Here is a 21,759-nt window from a genome sequence, read left to right as displayed (position 1 = left end):
CATGCTGCGGTGTCTCGTTATGGGCCGTTAGATCGATTGTTAGACGATGGAATAAACTCCAGCCATTAGATCGTCGATGAAAAATGTTGTAGGCGGTTCAGATTATTAGAATGTCGTAGGCAGTTGAGAATATTGCGCTTTTTAGAAACCATTTTCGTGATGTTTTCCATCCTTAAGACAGTTGTCACTCAATGATGGGCCTTCCCCTCAATTTTGCCATCCCCTTCTTCATTTCCATTCCCCCTCTCCTTCCATTAATTCCCTCGCAGCTCTTTCCACTTCCTCTCTCTTCACCAATGCATTTGCACCCTTCTACGCTTCAATGCCCACCTTCATCTCCTTCACTAGAAGGAAGGCATTCATTCTCTGTTCAGCAAAGAGAGGCCAAGCGATCATCGGCACTCCACGTAAGATGCTTTCGATCGTTGAATTCCAACCGCAATGAAAAAGGAAACCGTCTGTGGATGGATGAGAGAGGACAGCAATCTGAGGCGCCCATGAATCCACCACAAATCCACGGTCCTGGATTCGAGTCTCGAAACCCTCAGGTAGAACCTCCCTCATATCTGCTTCGGTAGTCATCGTGGATTCAGTTGGAGGAGGAGGCTCCTTACGCAACACCCAAAGGAACCGCTGCACGCTTGCTTCTAGCCCCAAAGCTAGTTCCTGAATCTGATTCTCCGACAGGGTGTCGCGGCTCCCAAAAGAAACGAACAGAACTGACGAGGCGGGCTGGCGGTCCCCAAATTCCCCAAATTCAGTCTTCCCAAAATATTATCTGCCCAATGGATTGACCTTGTTGTGTCTTTGCACCTGAAAACACACATCAATGCGTATTCATCTGACATTATGAACGTTGGGTAGCAACATGAGCAATTGCTCTAGATTAGTCTCTTACAACTGTGTGTTTTAGGAGTTTTACCTCCACATTTGACTAATAATGCTATATCTCGACGCTTATAAACAAGTCACTTGGCGTTTTCTTTGAAACCCTGACTGTGTCATTGTGTGCACAAATCTAAACTAGAGCCCAAATACTCTGGTACAGTTGAATCATCTTCTATGGTAGACTTTGGCAAAAGAGTTGAAATTATAGGAAATTTTGCATACATGGTATTTCTAACCATTTCTGTATTGTTCTTAATATCGATATAATGTGTTCGTGAGGCTTTTGACAAGCCAAATAATTGTATCCCTGATAATAAAAAGAGCACAGAATGGGCACGAAACTGATCCCTGTCAATTCCTAGCCTTGCTGAATGTTTGCACGGCAAAAGGGAATTACTCTTGGCGTCATATAGATAACATTTGTCCGCCTTTCCTGTGTGTGCTAGCATTGACCATTCTCTTTGATTTGTCCACTTGTGCAATGGATGCTTGTTAGCTTTATACTTGACACTCCCCGCGAGGACGATGCCTTTGTGACTTAACTCTTGGCTTTGTGTGTGGAGTTGGACAGTGTATTAACACTTGGAAGTTTTGCTGGAACTTATGTGACTATATAAGCTGTGAGGAAGGTGATTGTTGAATTATCTAGCACCCAAACAACTGTGGCAGTGGTTGTCCCCTAGGCAGTCACAGTTCTTATTGCTTGGTGTTGGTTTCATTTTTTATATTTGGGGAATAATTCCACATTCATAAAGTAGAAGATATACCGTTTAAAACTGGAAAATTGATGTCATTTTAGGACCCCAAACTGAAATGTCAAACTTAAAAGGGCAGATTTTGAAAAAATCTTGCATGTGATAACATTTGGCTCCAATTTGGCCCCAATGGGGATGATATCTTCCCTGAGGGGTAGCAAAGAACTCGTAGACGAAGTGCCATCCATTGGGTTGCTCCCAAGCTCTGAAAACCAACAACCTGAGACTAAATGCCACTGAAAACCAAACTGCTACAACCTGAAAACTGAAAAATGTTGCAAACTGACAGAGAAATTGTTGAAAATCAAATGTTGAAAAACTGAAATAATTGTTTACCCAACAAGCTTATTTGCAAATAATTTCCTACACTACTCTAACCAACCAAATTTACTTGTTTCAAGTATAGTCATGCTTCCAATGAAGCCATGAATTCATTTGACTGGTTGTTTTAACTTCATTGGTGCCTTCAATCCTTGATCTGAATTGTTGTTGAGCTAACTTTGACTGAAAAAGAAATCTAAATTCAAACTTGCGGTCTATATACACTTCAATTTTTGATCTGAAAGATCTCTACATATAAATCGCTACAGGATCATAAAAATCGAAAGAGGTAGAAGCTTGATAATTTAGAATAACCTCTTTCGCTTGCTCCATGTCAGTAGATTGTCTTTCTGTAATCTTTTCTTTAGCAAGCATAAATCCATCACTGTTTTCTTTATTGTCTTCCTGCAACTCTATTAAATAGCTATCATATATTTACGCCGTAAGGCGTTCCCTCTGAAAGGAACTCCTACGCCGTAAGGCATTCCCTCTGAAAGGAACTCCCCTCCATGCCGCGGTGTCTCGTTATGGGCCCTTAGATCGATTGTTAGACGATGGAATAAACTCCAGCCATTAGATCGTCGGTGAAAAATGTTGTAGGCGGTTCAGATTATTGGAATGTCGTAGGCAGTTGAGAATATTGCGCTTTTTAGAAACCGTTTTCGTGATGTTTTCCATCCTTAAGACAGTTGTCACTCAATGATGGGCCTTCCCCTCAATTTTGCCATCCCCTTCTTCATTTCCATTCCCCCTCTCCTTCCATTAATTCCCTCGCCGCTCTTTCCACTTCCTCTCTCTTCACCAATGCATCTGCGCCCTTCTACGCTTCAATGCCCACCTTCATCTCCTTCACTAGAAGGAAGGCATTCATTCTCTGTTCAGCAAAGAGAGGCCAAGCGATCATTGGCACTCCATGTAAGATGCTTTCGATCGTTGAATTCCAACCGCAATGAAAAAGGAAACCGTCTGTGGATGGATGAGAGAGGACAGCAATCTGAGGCGCCCATGAATCCACCACAAATCCACGGTCCTGGATTCGAGTCTCGAAACCCTCAGGTAGAACCTCCCTCATATCTGCTTCGGTAGTCATCGTGGATTCAGTTGGAGGAGGAGGCTCCTTACGCAACACCCAAAGGAACCGCTGCACGCTTGCTTCTAGCCCCAAAGCTAGTTCCTGAATCTGATTCTCCGACAGGGTGCCGCGGCTCCCAAAAGAAACGAACAGAACTAACGAGCGGGCTGGCGGTCCCTAAATTTTCCAAATTCAGTCTTCCCGAAATATTATCTGCCCAATGGATTGACCTTGTTGTGTCTTTACACCTAAAAACACACATCAATGCGTATTCATCTGACATTATGAACGTTGGGTAGCAACATGAGCAATTGCTCTAGATTAGTCTCTTACAACTGTGTGTTTTAGGAGTTTTACCTCCACATTTGACTAATAATGCTATATCTCGACGCTTATAAACAAGTCACTTGGCGTTTTCTTTGAAACCCTGACTGTGTCATTCTGTGCACAAATCTAAACTAGAGCCCAAATACTCTGGTACAGTTGAATCATCTTCTATGGTAGACTTTGGAAAAAGAGTTGAAATTATAGGAAATTTTGCATACATGGTATTTCTAACCATTTCTGTATTGTTCTTAATATCGATATAATGTGTTCGTGAGGCTTTTGACAAGCCAAATAATTGTATCCCTGATAATAAAAAGAGCACAGAATGGGCATGAAACTGATCCCTGTCAATTCCTAGCCTTGCTGAATGTTTGCACGGCAAAAGGGAATTACTCTTGGCGTCATATAGATAACATTTGTCCACCTTTCCTGTGTGTGCTAGCATTGACCATTCTCTTTGATTTGTCCACTTGTGCAATGGATGCTTGTTAGCTTTATACTTGACACTCCCCGCGAGGACGATGCCTTTGTGACTTAACTCTTGGCTTTGTGTGTGGAGTTGGACAGTGTATTAACACTTGGAAGTTTTGCTGGAACTTATGTGACTATCTAAGCTGTGAGGAAGGTGATTGTTGAATTATCTAACACCCAAACAACTGTGGCAGTGGTTGTCCCCTAGGCAGTCACAGTTCTTATTGCTTGGTGTTGGTTTCATTTTTTATATTTGGGGAATAATTCCACATTCATAAAGTAGAAGATATACCGTTTAAAACTGGAAAATTGATGTCATTTTAGGACCCCAAACTGAAATGTCAAACTTAAAAGGGCATATTTCGAAAAAAATCTTGCATGTGATAACATTTGGCTCCAATTTGGCCCCAATGGGGATGATATCTTCCCTGAGGGGTAGCAAAGAACCCGTAGACGAAGTGCCATCCATTGGGTTGCTCCCAAGCTCTGAAAACCAACAACCTGAGACTAAATGCCACTGAAAACCAAACTGCTACAACCTGAAAACTGAAAAATGTTGCAAACTGACAGAGAAATTGTTGAAAATCAAATGTTGAAAAACTGAAATAATTGTTTACCCAACAAGCTTATTTGCAAATAAATTCCTACACTACTCTAACCAACCAAATTTACTTGTTTCAAGTATAGTCATGCTTCCAATGAAGCCATGAATTCATTTGACTGGTTGTTTTAACTTCACTGGTGCCTTCAATCCTTGATCTGAATTGTTGTTGAGCTAACTTTGACTGAAAAAGAAATCTAAATTCAAACTTGCGGTCTATATACACTTCAATTTTTGATCTGAAAGATCTCTTCATATAAATATCTACAGGATCATAAAAATCGAAAGAGGTAGAAGCTTGATAATTTAGAATAACCTCTTTCGCTTGCTCCATGTCAGTAGATTGTCTTTCTGTAATCTTTTCTTTAGCAAGCATAAATCCATCACTGTTTTCTTTATTGTCTTCCTGCAACTCTATTAAATAGCTATCATATATTGGTTCACAATTTCCATAAGTTTGTTGATTAAATTTTTCCATGAAAGAAAATACTATCAGTTGCTTTTGTAGACGATCCTCATCAAAATCATCATATTCATCGTATATAGGCTAAATGTTGTTCCAATTCTTAGTATATTTTAACCAAGAAACTTGCTCACTTTCATGTATATCAGCTTCTTGAAACAATGGTTGAATTTGCACTCCATCTTGTGAACATGAACTAATATTTTCTTGAACAACAAAATCCACAGGTGTTTGAAAAGGATCATCATTAATGCATTCATAAAAAATAGGCGGATCAAGGTGTGATTCTGTGTCACATGCATTTTCAGCCTCATTGTCTTCAAATACCTCTTCGTGTTGTTGATAAGAATTTTCAGAAGAATGGGTCTGATGAGGCAGAAATTGAGACATTCTTTGCGCTTCTTGTTCTATCCTAATTTCTTTAGCCAACGTATTTAAACAATTATTTTTTTCCTCTATATTAAAGATGTTGCATGAATCTAAATAAGACAATAAAGATGAAGAAATATCTTCATCCCATTCATCACCAGAAAACATACCAGTCCATTCTTTAAAACCTTGAAAAGAAACAAGGTCTGCCACAAACCCTGTTGTCTTGACGGGTGAAGCAACTGGATTAGAAACTAAGCTCATCATTCCAAAATAAATGGAGTCGCCAGTGAGAACTTTCAAGCTTTGAATTCTTCGGACATTGAAGTCGCCATTGATAACTTTGAATTCTGGATTCTGCTGACAATGGAGTTGCCAGGTGAATGATGCACAACTTCTTTGTGTCTGAATATTGTTCACCTTCAGCAATCAGATCTGAAACATTTCCATTTCTTCCGGAGAAAGTCAACTTGAAGTATTCACCTCCCGGGCAATAGTGCCAAGATGTTATCACTCCGTTATTTTCCCGGATGTGAAAGGAAAACCCGGAGGTAACATTGCACCAATCTTGGACTAGGAACTGGTCTTCCTAACCACAGCGGGCTACCTTTATGAATCAGCTACCCAATGTCACTTCGGCATCTATTCATGTCTTCAAACAGTGGCCAGATCTTTGATAGGGTAAGGGTTTAACAGAGTTGTAAGGCAGAGGAAAAATCCATTGGGCATGGAGTCAAACGTTGCATATAAATCAAAGGGTTTCCAAGATCTTGGTTGATGAACAAACAGAATTACAAAGGCCAATAAGCAGTATTTCCTCAGACATAAGGAATGTTGTAGTATGGTGGGAAGCAAGTACAACAAATTCAATTAAAACAAAGCAATGTTCAAAGCGATTTCTGTAATAACATAAGAAATAAGATGTATTTGAATGTATGAATTAAAGCATCATTAAATTAATTCTAATCATACGACTTTATTCAAATACTGAGGAAAAACAATATTGATATACAAAGAGAGAGACATAAACTGAGATACACACTAGAAGACACAGTAACAAGAATCTTTGTTTTGAAATATTTGGAACTCCTGATCTTGGCAAACTTAGATTAATATCAAAATATCTTTACACACACGCCGTCCTTTTCCAGGAAAAACTCAACCTTTATCACTCTGAAAGTGATAGTTTAAATAATAAAAATAATAACAAACTCTTGCTGGTTTCTAGGAACAAAAACTAATTACGCCGTAAGGCGTTCCCTCTGAAAGGAACTCCCCTCCATGCCGCGGTGTCTCGTTATGGGCCATTAGATCGATTGTTAGACGATGGAATAAACTCCAGCCATTAGATCGTCGGTGAAAAATGTTGTAGGCGGTTCAGATTATTGGAATGTCGTAGGCAGTTGAGAATATTGCGCTTTTTAGAAACCGTTTTCGTGATGTTTTCCATCCTTAAGACAGTTGTCACTCAATGATGGGCCTTCCCCTCAATTTTTCCATCCCCTTCTTCATTTCCATTCCCCCTCTCCTTCCATTAATTCCCTCGCCGCTCTTTCCACTTCCTCTCTCTTCACCAATGCATCTGCGCCCTTCTACGCTTCAATGCCCACCTTCATCTCCTTCACTAGAAGGAAGGCATTCATTCTCTGTTCAGCAAAGAGAGGCCAAGCGATCATCAGCACTCCACGTAAGATGCTTTCGATCGTTGAATTCCAACCGCAATGAAAAAGGAAACCATCTGTGGATGGATGAGAGAGGACAGCAATCTGAGGCGCCCATGAATCCACCACAAATCCACGGTCCTGGATTCGAGTCTCGAAACCCTCAGGTAAAGCAACCCTCATATCTGCTTCGGTAGTCATCGTGGATTCATTTGGAGGAGGAGGCTCCTTACGCAACACCCAAAGGAACCGCTGCACACTTGCTTCTAGCCCCAAAGCTAGTTCCTGAATCTGATTCTCCGACAGGGTGCCGCGGCTCCCAAAAGAAACGAACAGAACTGACGAGGCGGGCTGGCGGTCCAGCCATTTGAGGCAGCCCTCCTTCTCAAACTTCTCTTCAGATTCTGACAGAGACAAAGCTATTAGCAGCCCAACGGGATAAATAGAAGGGGTCATTTCAACAGCGCTCAGAACCTTCCTTCCTTGAGAGCTTTTATTTGTGCTGGTTCCATTTCTTGGCATGTATTTATCAGAATTCCATGAGCTTCCTGAAGCCGAAGGGAATGTTGAATGAACCAGTTGAATGAAATATCAGATCTGTCTAGAAGAGGGTCTAGCAAATCTATTCCGAGAATCGGCGGAAGGCCTGTCAGAAAGAAATTATAATTAAAGTGGATGTACTGTATATGTGATGTGGCAATGTCATGGCCTAGATTGTCAATCATAGCAACTCTCTGATTAGGACGTGGTTTAATATGGGGATATGTGTTCCAGCTTTTTGAATGCATGTGAAACTAAGCTGCCATGTTGTTCCCTTCTATCCATTGTATAAGACTTGTGTAACTGGTTCTGTTTCCTTGGTTAAGTGCAGGTTTCAGTTGATCAAATAAAAGTTGCAAATAAGTACACTGATAACACCATCTATGCTGGAGAAAAACTTATAATTCCTTGAGAGGGATATGGGAGCTCAGATTATATTTGAAAGTTTGTAGTACAGGTTGTCATGGAATGTGTATGCAGTAATTTGCACAACAGCCTCAAGTCCCCAGTCTTGATTAGATATAAGTGGTCGTCCAGTCCAGTTTGAGTTTTGGATTGTTTATGGTAGGTTATCTATCACAAATTTTAAGGAAATATGTGATAAGCCAGTTGGAAATGTATTTGTTTTGTTTATACAGGTTTCTTTTAGATTTGTTACTCAGGGGCATGATGTCATGTTCTAGAGATACCCTGTCCATGTATCTTTACTATCTCGTAAAATGCAAGTTGAATGCTAATCATGCCAGAGTCCAGTGATTCTTTGGAAACTCATGTAGCAAATGGGTGATTGGTGTGCCCTGCATGACAATGCTACCCTGCGTTTATTAATAAGCTTTATTGTTGTATTGAACTCTTGTATTTTGGTGAGTGGTCTGACTCTATTTATCAAGTATCTTTATTCTTTGTTCCACCTTATTGTAGAGCATTTCTTAGCGTAGTTGTTGTTCAGCTTTTTGAATGCATGTGAAACTAAAGTTGCCATCTTGTTCCCTTCTATCCATTGTATAAGACTTGTGTAACTGGTTCTGTTTCCTTGGTTGAGTGCAGGTTTCAGTTGATCAAATAAAATCTGCAAATAAGTACACTGATGACACCATCTATGCTGGAGAAAAACGTACAATTCCTTGAGAGGGATATGGGAGCTCAGATTATATTTGAAAGTTTGTAGTACAGATTGTCATGGAATGTGTATGCAGTAATTTGCACAACAGCCTCAAGTCCCCAGTCTTGTTTAGATATAAGAGATCGTCCAGTCCACTTTGAGTTTTGGATTGTTTATGGTAGGTTATCTATCACAAATTTTAAGGAAATATGTGATAAGCCAGTTGGAAATGTATTTGTTTTATTTATACAGATTTCTTTTAGATTTGTTACTCAGGGGCACGATGTCATGTTCTAGAGATACCCTGTCCATGTATCTTTACTATCTCGTAAAATGCAAGTTGAATGCTAATCATGCCAGAGTCCAGTGATGCTTTGGAAAATCATGTAGCAAATGGGTGATTGGTGTGCCCTGCATGACAATGCTACCCTGCGTTTATTAATAAGCTTTATCGTTGTATTGAACTCTTGTATTTGGTGCCTCCAGAATTATTAATTTCCAACCCTTATTGCGATGTGAATGATTAGTATTTGTCATTTGGTATGCATAACAAGCTTTAACTTCTTTTGATAATAAAAAATGCAGGCTGCATACTGGCATTTGCCTCTCAATTGGACTATTTAATAGTTATTTTCCACAAGTAAATAAACAGTGTTCATTTCATGCATGTGAAACTAAGCTGCCATGTTGTTCCCTTCTATCCATTGTATAAGACTTGTGTAACTGGTTCTGTTTCCTTGGTTAAGTGCAGGTTTCAATTGATCAAATAAAAGCTGCAAATAAGTACACTGATGACACCATCTATGCTGGAGAAAAACTTATAATTCCTTGAAAGGGATATGGGAGCTCAGATTATATTTGAAAGTTTGTAGTACAGGTTGTCATGGAATGTGTATGCAGTAATTTGCACAACAGCCTCAAGTCCTCAATCTTGATTAGATATAAGAGGTCGGCCAGTCCAGTTTGAGTTTTGGATTGTTTATGGTAGGTTATCTATCACAAATTTTAAGGAAATATGTGATAAGCCAGTTGGAAATGTATTTGTTTTGTTTATACAGGTTTCTTTTAGATTTGTTACTCAGGGGCATGATGTCATGTTCTAGAGATACCCTGTCCATGTATCTTTACTATCTCGTAAAATGCAAGTTGAATGTTAATCATGCCAGAGTCCAGTGATTCTATATCCTTTTTCCAACTTTTACGCTGAAAATATGCATATTGTCACACCAATGCATTTGATTACCCATTTAACACCAAAACAGAAGGCACGGGTCTAAAAATTGTTTAGTTTGAGTTTGTGATCAGGATGTGAAATGGTTGCAGACAATTACCAATTTGCAAATACTTGTGAAGGGGTTTTGAGAGTTACAGTATGTCATGTATGTAGACACACCTCCCATGGTCATAGGGGCACTCCAATTCAAAATTTCTTCTGCTCTCCAATCAGATTTCCTATATGGTTTTTCAATTGTACTCTCCCATAGTAGAACATATTTTGTATGCAAAACATAGGCGAAATTATATTGCATCACTAAAATCAGCAAGCAAACCTAATCAACATCCCACATGGGGAGGGGTTGAAGATGGGAGCTACCTACGATGGAAATAAGTTATCTTGAGAGACATCCATGGTTGACCAAGTCTCACACAATATCAAAGCCACTCCTAACCCAATTGAAAGGGAGGAAGGAAAAACTCTTAGCTGACATTGAGGCGCAACTTGGGAAGGTGATATATGGTGTATTATTGTTGCAATGGCAGGGGATGGATTTTTATTGCTGGTTGGACCAAAAGAAATTGATGCAAATCGATATTAACTACTTATTGATAATTTTGCCCACTGAGTTCCCTGAGGTCGAGTATAATGCTTTCCTTGCTTATCAAAGAGTATTGCTTATCAAAGAGTATTGATTCCTTTTCAATTTCAACATTCTGGATAACCAAATCTAGTTCTCTGTAATCATTGCAAAAGGGAGTCCATTATCATGTAGGGTTTGAATTGTTATTATCCTCTTGTTGCATGCTAATCTTGATCATCTTGTTCAACTTCTAAGGTTCTTAGTGGCCTATCCTTTTCAGATCCTTTGACTAACACTATATCTCTCCAATCTTGTAGGAAGGTCATCAAACTCTCCCTTTTATCTGCCATGGTTGGCCAGGATTAAAATTTCAAAGGGAGTAGCCAGAGGCATGTCTTATTTACATGAAAGGAAGTTTGTTCATGCAAATATTAATCCAAGCAACATCCTTCTAGGCTTTGACATGGAGCCATACATAGCATATTTTGGGCTAGAAAAGCTACTGGACATTGCCAATGTCAAGTATAGTAGCTCTGCTATCCACCTAAGGAACCTTGAAGGTATATTTTCAGGGAGAAAACGCTCCATTAGCTCCTGCGATAGCATGCAAACAACACCTGATTTCCTGAGCAGTCCAGGCACATCCAAGAACTTTGTATCTCCTTACCAGGCCCCAGAGGCATTGAAAAATCTCAAACCCAACCAAAAGTGGGATGCTTATTCCTTTGGGGTTATTTTTCTGGACATTCTTACTCGGAAGCCACCTTCAGATAAGGATTTTACAGCATGCGGTCAAAACTTTGTTAATGACAAGAATCGCCTTTTGCACATCATAGATCCTACTCTTCAACTAGAGGTTGAAGGAAGGGAAGAAATCTCAATGTCTTTGGGGATTGCATTGAATTGTGCTTCTGCTTCCCCTCAAAAGAGACCATCAATGAAGGAGGCATTGCATTTTCTAGAAAAAATGCCATCATCCACAACCGATTAACCAATTCTTTCTTCCTATGTATCATCCTTGCTTTGACATAAGTTGGACAGAGATGAGGACATACACCCACATTCCGTATTCAACAACTCTACTTAGACATTGCCATAACTGACATAGACACCTCTATGATTGGGACTCAGACAAACTCTGTTGTCAACTCAGTTGCTTATGAAATCTCTAGAGTCTTCTTAAAAATTTCAGTATTCTACAGTTGAGGATTGTAGCAAAACTCAGGGATCAAACTTAACTCCATGCTTATGAGGCATCCGCGTTCTCACAGTTTACTTGTAGCTCATTCTCAGTTTTAATGGGAAGGTGATATATGGTGTATTATTGTTGCAGTGGCAAGGGATGGATTTTAATTGCTGGTTGGACCAAAAGAAATTGATGCAAATCAATATTGAAAATTAGATTTATTGGTTCAGCTATAGTTTGCATATACAAAGAAGAAACTGCTCCTTTTTTAGGTTAGAATATTTATATATACATGTCCATCTCAGCAACAAATGATAATCTATCAAAACCATGAGAGTGCTACACAACTTCCTTCATAAGCCTTCTTAGGAAGACCATGAAATAAGACAAGTGACCATGTGCTTGTATTTGTATCTTATTCTACATAACATCTTCTTACTTAGCTAGAGAACAATTGGCTGCAGCATTTATATAAGTTTCTATGGAATGTTTCTGCTGTTATATATTGAACAGGTCCATTATACCATATTATTGGATTTTGCAGAGTCTATCCCTGTTTTCTCTTCTTTAGAATATATATCAACCCTTTTGTTTTGTTTCAAGGATATGTTGCAGTTTATTTCATTTCTCTTTTATCTTAAAGATGGATATTTATCTTTTTTATCACCACGTTCTCTGTTGTTCATTTAAATTGGATATTTGTCATTTTGTTCACTGGGTTCTCTGTATTTTGTTATAACTAGTTATTGATAATTTTGCCCACTGAGTTCCCTGAGGTCGAGTATAATGCTTTCCTTGCTTATCAAAGAGTATTGCTTATCAAAGAGTGTTGATTCCTTTTCAATTTCAGCGTTCTGGATAACCAAATCCAGTTCTTTGTAATCATTGCAAAAGGGAGTCCATTATCATGTAGGGTTTGAATTGTTATTCTCCTCTTGTTGCATGCTAATCTTAATCATCTTGTTCAGCTTCTAAGGTTCTTAGTGGCCTATCCTTTTCAGATCCTTTGACTAACGCTATATCTCTCTAATCTTGCAGGATGGTCATCAAACTCTCCCTTTTATCTGCCATGGTTGGCCAGGATTGAAATTGCAAAGGGAGTAGCCAGAGGCCTGGCTTATTTACATGAAAGGAAGTTTGTTCATGCAAATATTAAGCCAAGCAACATCCTTCTGGGCTTTGACATGGAGCCATACATAGCAGATTTTGGGCTAGAAAAACTACTGGATACTGCCAATGTCAAGTATAGTAGCTCTGCTATCCACCTAAGGAACCTTGAAGGTATATTTTCAGGGAGCAAACGCTCAGCTCCCGCAATAGCCTGCAAACAATGTTTTAATTTAGAATAGAATTATCATGGTAAATTGGTATAAGAATATTAGTAGAAAAAATCACCTAGTTATAAGCCTAAATATTGGCAGGCTAATTCTTCATGTGGCATAATCAATTAGCCATGTTATCTTGCTACATGATGCAAAAAAATGACCCATGGATCCTAATACTTTTTAGGGCTCTTTTTCAATTCAATAGGCTTTTCTTCTTCTTCTTCTTCTTCCTGAGATGGTAAAGATAATGACTCAAGAATGACTCTAAGCTTACTAGATAACCAAATTCTCAACATACCTTGCAATGCATATTTGTTACACCTCTATTATAGACCAAGACAAATGTAACAAATCAATGTACACTAGTGCATCAATATGAATGTTTTCACATAAGGCTTGATCATTAAAAGGACATTAAGGTTTGTACCTTTTGGGACAATTGCTAGTATAGTCAACATCAGAGAAAATACAAACGACCCAGAATATGAGAGAAAATACAAATGACCTAGATCCATTAAAACCTTGAAAGTTTGTTCATGAACTCTCTGAATCTGGTATAAAATGTGTGCTGTATTTGAAACTTCAATTTGCCATTAAATTAATGGGACATGAATTCCCACAAAGCAGTTCAAAAATGTGCAATTAAGTTGAGCTTTCATCTTGTCATTCAATTGATGGACACTCAATATTAAATATAAGATAAATATATAGGAGTAGCATGTGAGTGTTAGATTTATAAAGAAGATTCTTTTTATTATTAATAAAAATATAGATAGTTAGTTTCATTTTAAAGGGTTATAAATATGAGTTATAAATACAAGACTTAATAGGTTGTAAATATTTAAAGTGCTGTAAATATGAGTTATTAATTGTTTTTACTCAAAATCTGATAAATAGCAATTTAGCAATTTCTTTTTAATTGAGTGACTTAAATTCATGTTTCTTTAGGTTGAAGGTAAAGCCACTAAAGTGCAAAAATTGTGATGCCAATAATTAGAGGGATTGTCATCATGGGGTGATAAGAAATTTAATATTCCAAGAAGAGGAGGTAGTAGTAGATTCTAAATAAATTAGCAATGCAACAACATAAATGTTTGCAACAAATTTAGAGAGATCCACCTTGTTGAATAATGCACACACTACATGGATAATGGATTTCCGCACTTTATGCCTTACGGCGTTTTCTTTGCAACATCTGGTGCAAATGCTAGTATAAGGACCATTTCACAAATAACTTCTGCAATAATGATCAAGAATCACAGGCTCCCCTTGACTATATGCATCATTTCTTTTGGCAGAGTCTTCCCATCAAATGCTAAGATTGTCGAACATCAGGTCAACAACATGTGTTGTTGGCTAGAGAGTTCAAGGGATTTTCATATTGTATTTGCTTCCTTCTCCATACTTGTGTAACTTTCTTCTTTTGCATGGTTCTAGCTTGTGTAAGAACCCAAGTTAAGTTACAATCACGCGCCATATGACCAATGTTATGACACTTAAAGCATTCTACATTGTTCATGAATAAGAATTCATGATTTCTTCCTGCAAAATTGTTCCTTGGAGATTGTTGAGGACCATAATATCTATCTTTATGATATGGTTGGGGACCATAACATCTATCTTTATGATATGCTTTACAATCTTTTGCCATTTGACCAAAGTTTGTACAAGAATAACAATAACCAAGAAACGAACTTTGGTACCTCCTTGATGTACTTCTGAAGTCTTTCTGTCTTGAGATCCTTTGATGATAACCATTGCTTCTAGCATCCTTGACATTATCTACATTTCTTCCTGGAGTGGGATTTCTTCCATTGTTGCCTTGATTTTTCTCCTTGCCTTTACTGGAACTGGGAGCATCAACATTTCTTTCTAGCTTCCTCACATCCATTTTGCTTGAAACATTACCATTCTTTTTTGAGGATTCACTTGCATACCCCAGACCTGATTTATCAAATGGACATCTTTGATGGCTAAGCATGTCATCCAAGGCTTGAGAGCTCTTCAAGGTTTTGTCCATCCCTCCAACCTTTTTCCTGAGGGAGACAATCTCTTCTTCCAATATTTCACACTCATTATTCTTCTTAGCAAGTTGTTTCTTAGTTTCTTCCTTGATATGAGCAGCTTCATTTGCTTCTATTTTAAGGGAGATGATATTTGACTTCATTTTGAAGATTTCTTCATTTTCCTTTGCTAGACTGCTCTCCATTTCTTCCTTGATCCTTGTAGCTTTACATGTTTCGGCCTTGAGAAGTTTGATGTTAGATTTTAATTTGAAAACTTCCTCATCCTTTGCTTTTAGTTGACATATCATGGTGTTTCTCTCCTTTTCTGCTTCATCAGCCCGTTCTTCTATGATTGCCAATGATTCCATTATCTTCTTAGCTCCTTGTGCTAACTTTCTTACTTCTTGTAGTTGATATTTGAGAAAGAAGACCTCTACCTTGTACTGACTAATCTCTTCTTCAAGTTTGTTCAAGCTCTTGTGCCTTTGTTCAAGTTGACTTGACAAGGTATCTTCCCGTTTCTTTGCTTTATCCAATTGATTTGTCATGGATATGACTTCTTCATGATGCTTTATTTTGCTTTGATGAAATTCCTTCTTAAGCTTGACAAGCTCTTCATCCCTTTCCTGTATTTGAAGCTGGACAATGTCAACTTTCTTCTGTGTTTGGTCTTGGTCACCAGCTAGTGCCTTTTTCTTAAGTTCCTTGTTTTCCTTTTTCAAATTGATAATATCTTCCATGGCAACTGTAAGTTGAGTGAGGAGATCTTATACAAAATCTTTTTCATTCTCTTCATCTTCTAGATCTTATTTAGCCTTGATATCATCATTCTCATTTTCAGCTTCTGTGATGGGTTCTGGATTTTCTTCTTGATTTTCCATCATCTTCTTGACTGATGGTCATGGTCAATGCTCCTTTTGAGTGAAGGTTATGAAGTTTGTCCCATATACCCTTTGCTGATGAACATTTTCCTAAATTGTTCTTTATAGAATCAGGTAGCCCATTCAAGATTGCCTTCATTGCTTTTTCATTGTACTCCTTGGATTCTCCATCCATCATGCTATCAACAATTACTGAATCTAGATTTCAATGCCTTGAGTCTTTAAGAAATTGCTCATTCTTGCTTCCCATATATTAAATTTCCCATTGAACCATGGAGCCTCCTCAAATTGATTGTCTTCTATTTTAGTGGTAGAGGGAGACACGTCCTTAGGAGGATTGAAGACTTTCTTCCTTGACTTAGCCATTTGTATTCTAAAGATCAACCTTCAAGATGTTAGGCTTTGAAGACTCAATTGCAATATGATTTAATATATTATCGCATATAATGGAAAATGAAGAAAATAGAGGCCTCATTAATAAAAAGGCTTATGAGGATAAGTTTATAGCTTTATGTCAGTTCGGTTTTGGGAGCTCTCTCTCTCTCTCTCTCATACTCTTGCACACTTAGAGTTTTCTTGGAGTACTCTTGGAGGAGTGTGGCATACCTGGGATTTGGAGCGAGAAGGCAAAAGAAAAGCAAGAAAGTGCAAGAGGACATCGAAATCAGCAGCAACAACGGGTTTTGTTTGTAGGTACCGAGTTGCATGTATGATTTCCTTACTAGTTTTGGCATGCATGGCACATTCATGTGGTTTCTTGGTTATGATCTATCATTGGCATTGAGGATTGCCTATTGACAATGGTTTTTTCTAGCCTTGCCATTTCCTGGATAGCCATGGTGTTGTGGGTTTCTTTCCATTTGTTTTTCGGTTGGTTCTCATGTTCCTCATGGTTGTGGGTTCAGTTATTAGTTCCCAGAGCCTTAGTTGGAAAAACGCTCTAGAAGCCCTATAACAACTTGGGTTGAGTTATTAGTCCTGGAAACCTTGGTTGGAAAATGCTTTGGATCCCTTGGTGGGTTGAGTTACTAGTCCTGGAAACCCTGGTTAGACAAACGCTCTGGAGCCTGGCAGCAATTGTGGGTTGAGTTACTAGTTCTGGAAGCCTTGGTTTGAACAAACACTATGTAGCCCTAGACATCTTGGGTAGAGATTTATCTGGTGATGGTTAGTGATATCCAACCGTGAGGTGGAATCACTGGTTGAGGGTTGAGGTGGTTTGGCCTTTGGAAGCCCTGCTTTGGTTTTGTTTGATTTTTTTAAAGAGATCTCACATTCATGCTTCGAATATGGCACGTGGGTGATTGGGTGAAAGAGAGATTTGTTTCAACCTAATCTATGGTCAGGTGGTACATGGAAGTGCCTAACTTTGTTGGGTTTGCATATGTTAATAAGAGCTCCTTTTTCTTTGGTATTTTCATGAGTAAATGTGCATGTCATTATGTGACTTTAATAGTTGTTTCATCATTGATATATCTCTGGTTATTTGTTGGTTATGAGCATGTTTTATGATAATATTGATGTATGGCTCTCATAATGTTTTGATTAATATATGAAATAATAATGAATGAATGACCTAATGGATAACAACGCAGCTATTGCGAGAATACATGATTCCTCCTTGACATTTCTCATATAAGTATGAGATCCTTATGCTTAGATTTGTTGTTATGACCTGTAGATTACATGTTTGTGACATGTTTCATGAAATGTCTTCCATGGCTAGTGGGGGTCAAGTCAAGTCCTTATTACTAGTATGTATGGGCATCATTCTAGTTCCTCATCTAGGATACATCATCATAATCATCATTGTCATCATCCTTATAAGAGGGGTGAGTACTTGCATGAGGAGTTAAGGAAAGTTAAGCCACCTACATTTGATGGAGAAATGAAGAAATCAGAAGATGAAGAGGCATGGTTGCTTGGGATGAAGAAATTCTTTAGATCACATAATTATTCAGAGAACATGAAGGCCAAGATAGCCACCTTCATTCTTGAAGGGAAAGTAAATATTTGGTGGGAAGATGTGAAGAATGTCAAGGGTATTCGAGAAGAAGACTTGATTTGGGATGAGTTCGAGAGTCTCTTCAAGAAGAAGTACTTGTCGGAGAGGTAATATGATGACAAAGCTAAGGAGTTTTATGAGTTGTAGATGGGTTCTATGACAGATGATGAGTATACTAGCAGGTTCCTGGAGTTGTTGAGGTATATGCCTTACCTAAAGGATGAGAAGGCTAAGATTAAGAGATTCATCAGTGGATTGTCAGCATCATAGAGAGACTAGATTGAGTTTGATGAGCCTAGATCGTTTAAGGAGGCCATCCAGAAGTTGAGGCATTGTTATGAGCATTCAAAGCACAAAGCTAAGCCTAAGCGTGACTTGAAGGGGAATGAGAAAGTCAAAGGGAAGTGACCAACTAAGAGAGGAAGACCTCAGGATGCAGGTGACAAAGAAAATGTGGTTCCTTATAAGAATTTCAATGCAATTGAGAAGAGACATGGGTCGTAGCCTGGAGAGAAATAGACTAGAGGTGATGGTAGGGGATCATTGTAGTGTTAGATATGTGGCAAATATCATCGCAGGAAGGATTATCCATTGTACCAGGTTAGTAGGCCTCAGATCTATAGTGCTAAGGAGGTGCACACAGTTGGAGATGTTGGTCATAGCATTCCTCATATTTATGCGGCTATGGACAACAAGCAGGAAGATCATCATGCATCCATTATTGAGATGGAAGGTAAGCTCTGTGGTCGAGTTGTTTCTATTTTAATTGATCCTGGATCTAATTATAGTTATGTTAATCTTACCCTGGTAGATAAGTGTGGCTTGAGAAAATAAGTGCGTGCAGAATCTTGGTTGGTGCAGCTGGCTATAGGTACCTAGAAGAGATTTCATCAATGGGTAAGAGCTTGTGCATTTGTGTTGAATGATATGCTTACAACAGTACATTTGAATGTACTACAATAGGGATCATATAGTATGCTTTTGGATATGGATTGGTTGTACCTTCACAGGACCAAAGTAGATTGTTATGACAAGGCTATTGAGTTCCTGAATGATAATGGAGAAAAGAGAATATTGCAGGGAAAGAAGAAGTCTACATCAGCTAGGATGGTCACAGCTATGCAGGCCAACCGCAGTTGCAGGAAAGGGTGTGTGATGCTTGCAGTTCATATTTTCGGTGACAAGGGTAAGGATGTTGAGGATGCAAAACTCTTCAAGAGGTACCTTGTATTACAAAAATTGCAGGATGTGTTTCTAGCAGATATCCCAAAGTTGCCTCCCCATAGGGAAGTGGACTTTTCTATTGAGGTCGTACCAGGGGCAACACCAACCGCAAGGCACCTTACAGGATGAGAACACTAGATTTAGTAGAGTTTAAGTTGCAGCTAAAGGAAATGCTTGATAAGGGGTACATTAGGCCAAGTGTATCACCTTGGGGTGCACCAATATTGTTCGTGAAGAAGAAGGATGGTACTATCAGGTTATGTACTGATTACAAGTAGCTGAAAAAGGTGACTATCAAGAATAGGTACATGTTGCTGAGTATTGATGACTTGTTTGATCAGTTGAAGGGAGCAACAATGTCCTCAAAGACTGATTTGAGATCATGATAACATCAGGTATGCATCAAAGAAGAGGACATCTAAGAGATTGTCTTCAAGACCAGGTACGGTTTGACTAATGCTACAACTACTTTTATGTACTTGATGAATAGTGTGTTGCGTCCTTATCTAGACAAGTTTGTTATTGTATTCATTGATAACATCTTGATATATTCTAAGAATGAGGAAGAGCATGTCGAGCACTTAGCAACAATGTTGATATTGCTGAGAGAACATCAGTTGTATGACAAGCTTAGCAAGTGCAGTTTTTTTTTTTTTTTTTTTTTTTTTGGTCTATGAGAAAAAAAAAAAAATTGATATTACTTGGGACATATTGTCTTCAAGGAAGGCATAATAGTGGACCCAGAGAAGATAAGGACTATAATGGAGTGGACAACTCTTGGAAATGTGGATGAAGTCAGATCATTCGTAGGGTTAGCAGGTTACTACAAGAGGTTCATTAGGAACTTCTCACACATTGCATATCTTATTACATCATTGCAGAGAAAACGTAAGAAATTTGAATGGACAAAGGAATGTGCAACTAGTTTTAAGCAGTTGAAGCAGTTGTTGACAAACGCTCCAGTTTTTAAGATTGCATATCTGGATAAAGAGTTTGTAGTGTGTACAGATGCTTGCAAAAGAGGACTTGGTGGAGTCCTAATGTAGGAGGGACAGGTGTTGTGCTATGAGTCTAGGAAACTAAATGAGCACGAGCAGAACTATGTGACTCATGATTTTAATGCCTCCTCCCACATTTACCCACTTTCACCGTCTTTCCCGGGGTAAACTTGAGCTGAGGGCCACTATGATATGACTCTACCTCCTATGTGACATTAGGGAAATGGAGTCGAAAACTAAAGACCTTAATGACTTCCCTCAGGTGCCACAAGACCTCCAAGAGTAACCCAACCCCTCCAGGTGTCCAACCCCTGAGACAACTCACTTTTCCCATGACCTTTAGCCCTAGTCACTCCCTTGCAAAGGCCTCCATGCGACTATGGGTTCCCAATCACTCCCACAAGCCTGCATCAGTGCGATTGTGGCCTTTTTCTGCCAGCGTTGTGAAAGCGACTGTGAGAATTAAGCCTACTTTACAGGGCTATGGCTAAGCCTCTACCTAGAAATCCATGAAACTTCCATAACTCATAAAAGACATGAAGACAATGTTGACAAGCCAAAACTGGAACTGTTGAAAATGCAACAAGATGATGGAGCTTAGTGAAAAGAAGTCGCCTTCACTAAGTGGGCCCGCAGGCTATTTTTGGCGCAGAGTCTATTTTTAGACTATGTCTATTTTTAGACATATGGATCATGGTCTATGAGTTGCAGGATGCTATTTGTGGATGATTGGTCATGTTGGTAAAAATAGATGGACTTCTATTTTTAGACATATGGGCGCAGTCTATTTTTAGACTGCTAGGCTAAAAATAGAACAGTCGAATATTATTAGCTCTTAATCATATTTGGACTATAAACATTATCTTATCCTCTTGGAGCACTTCAGTTCGAGCTACGGATGTGGCACATGCAACTGCCAGAAGGAAATACGCTTTTCTTATGGGTCAGTTGAGCTATTGCATGATGGACTTCAGTTAGAACTCAAGTGGTTGAGTTTGGTGGAGTTGATCGAGGAGTTGATGGAGTTGTGTTCAGTTTGACTTGGTTGAACTAGTTGTATTTAGTCTAACTGCAGAATACACTAGTGATGAGTGATGTGAATTAATTATTAATTAATTCACTAATTATTAACTCATAAATCAACTAAAGAATACATCATTTAACTCAGTGCATGGATAGTTCAGTGGAGACAAGTGTTAGAGGTGAGTGAAAGGGCAAGACAGCTGTCAGTTGTGACTATAGTTGTGCATGAGATTTGCACAATCAATGGATTGAGTATTGCCAATGAGGATTGCATGGTTCAGCCAAGGGAAATACGAGTTTGGATCAGCCATACTCATCTATTCTCATGCAGGATTGCACAGTGGAGGCAGGCAAGCAGTGGAGGAGATTTGAACCTGTGATTGATTCAGATCTGAGCTAGTTTGTGTGTAACAGGTGGAGATAGTACTGAGTACTTGTGAGGAGTACTGTACTATGTATTGTTACATGTTCTTAATCAATATAATATACAGATAGTTGGGGGTTTTCAGCTGTATGCTTTCCCCGTGATATACTGTGTTTATATGTGTGATTGATGCTTCAATGTGCGCATGTGATTGTTTATGAATTCTGCAAATTGATGATAAACGTAGAGGAGGTTATGTATTATGCATGCTGTTAACACCCACGTTGTTCCCTTTGACTCCCAAGGGAATACGGCCGGGATAACCACTAAACAAACTTTGGATTACAGTTTCTAGCCAAACTGTAATCAGAGAGGGCT

The 21,759-nt window shown here is 38.8% G+C and overlaps 1 protein-coding gene and 1 pseudogene across 1 annotated transcript; both read right to left on the bottom strand.

The window, feature by feature from the left end:
- Positions 1–312: 312 nt before the first annotated feature.
- Positions 313–3,054, bottom strand: LOC149148833 (anthocyanidin 5,3-O-glucosyltransferase-like). The gene is made up of 2 exons (XM_089442287.1): positions 2,803–3,054; positions 313–732 (listed from the first exon to the last, which is right to left on the bottom strand). The coding sequence occupies exons 1-2, from the start codon at positions 3,052–3,054 to the stop codon at positions 313–315; spliced, it is 672 nt and encodes a 223-aa protein (XP_089298413.1).
- Positions 3,055–6,859: 3,805 nt separating this feature from the next.
- LOC149148832 (UDP-glycosyltransferase 72B1 pseudogene) lies at positions 6,860–7,384 on the bottom strand (annotated as a pseudogene).
- Positions 7,385–21,759: the final 14,375 nt, after the last annotated feature.

The sequence above is a fragment of the Pinus tabuliformis genome, chromosome 9, assembly GCF_031772625.1.
Source record: "Pinus tabuliformis cultivar Carrire ecotype Pingquan chromosome 9, CPIR1, whole genome shotgun sequence".
Lineage (NCBI taxonomy): Eukaryota > Viridiplantae > Streptophyta > Pinopsida > Pinales > Pinaceae > Pinus > Pinus tabuliformis.
The sequence above is the reverse complement of the archived record's forward strand: the minus strand, read 5'-3'. Positions and strand labels throughout refer to the sequence as shown.

Coding starts and splice junctions, on each gene's coding strand:
- LOC149148833 (XM_089442287.1), bottom strand. CDS start 3,054: ATGACTACCGAAGCAGATATGAGGGAGGTTCTACCTGAGGGTTTCGAG. Junction 733..2,802: donor TTCTAGTGAAGGAGATGAAG/GTGGGCATTGAA, acceptor GGGGACCGCCAG/CCCGCCTCGTCAGTTCTGTT.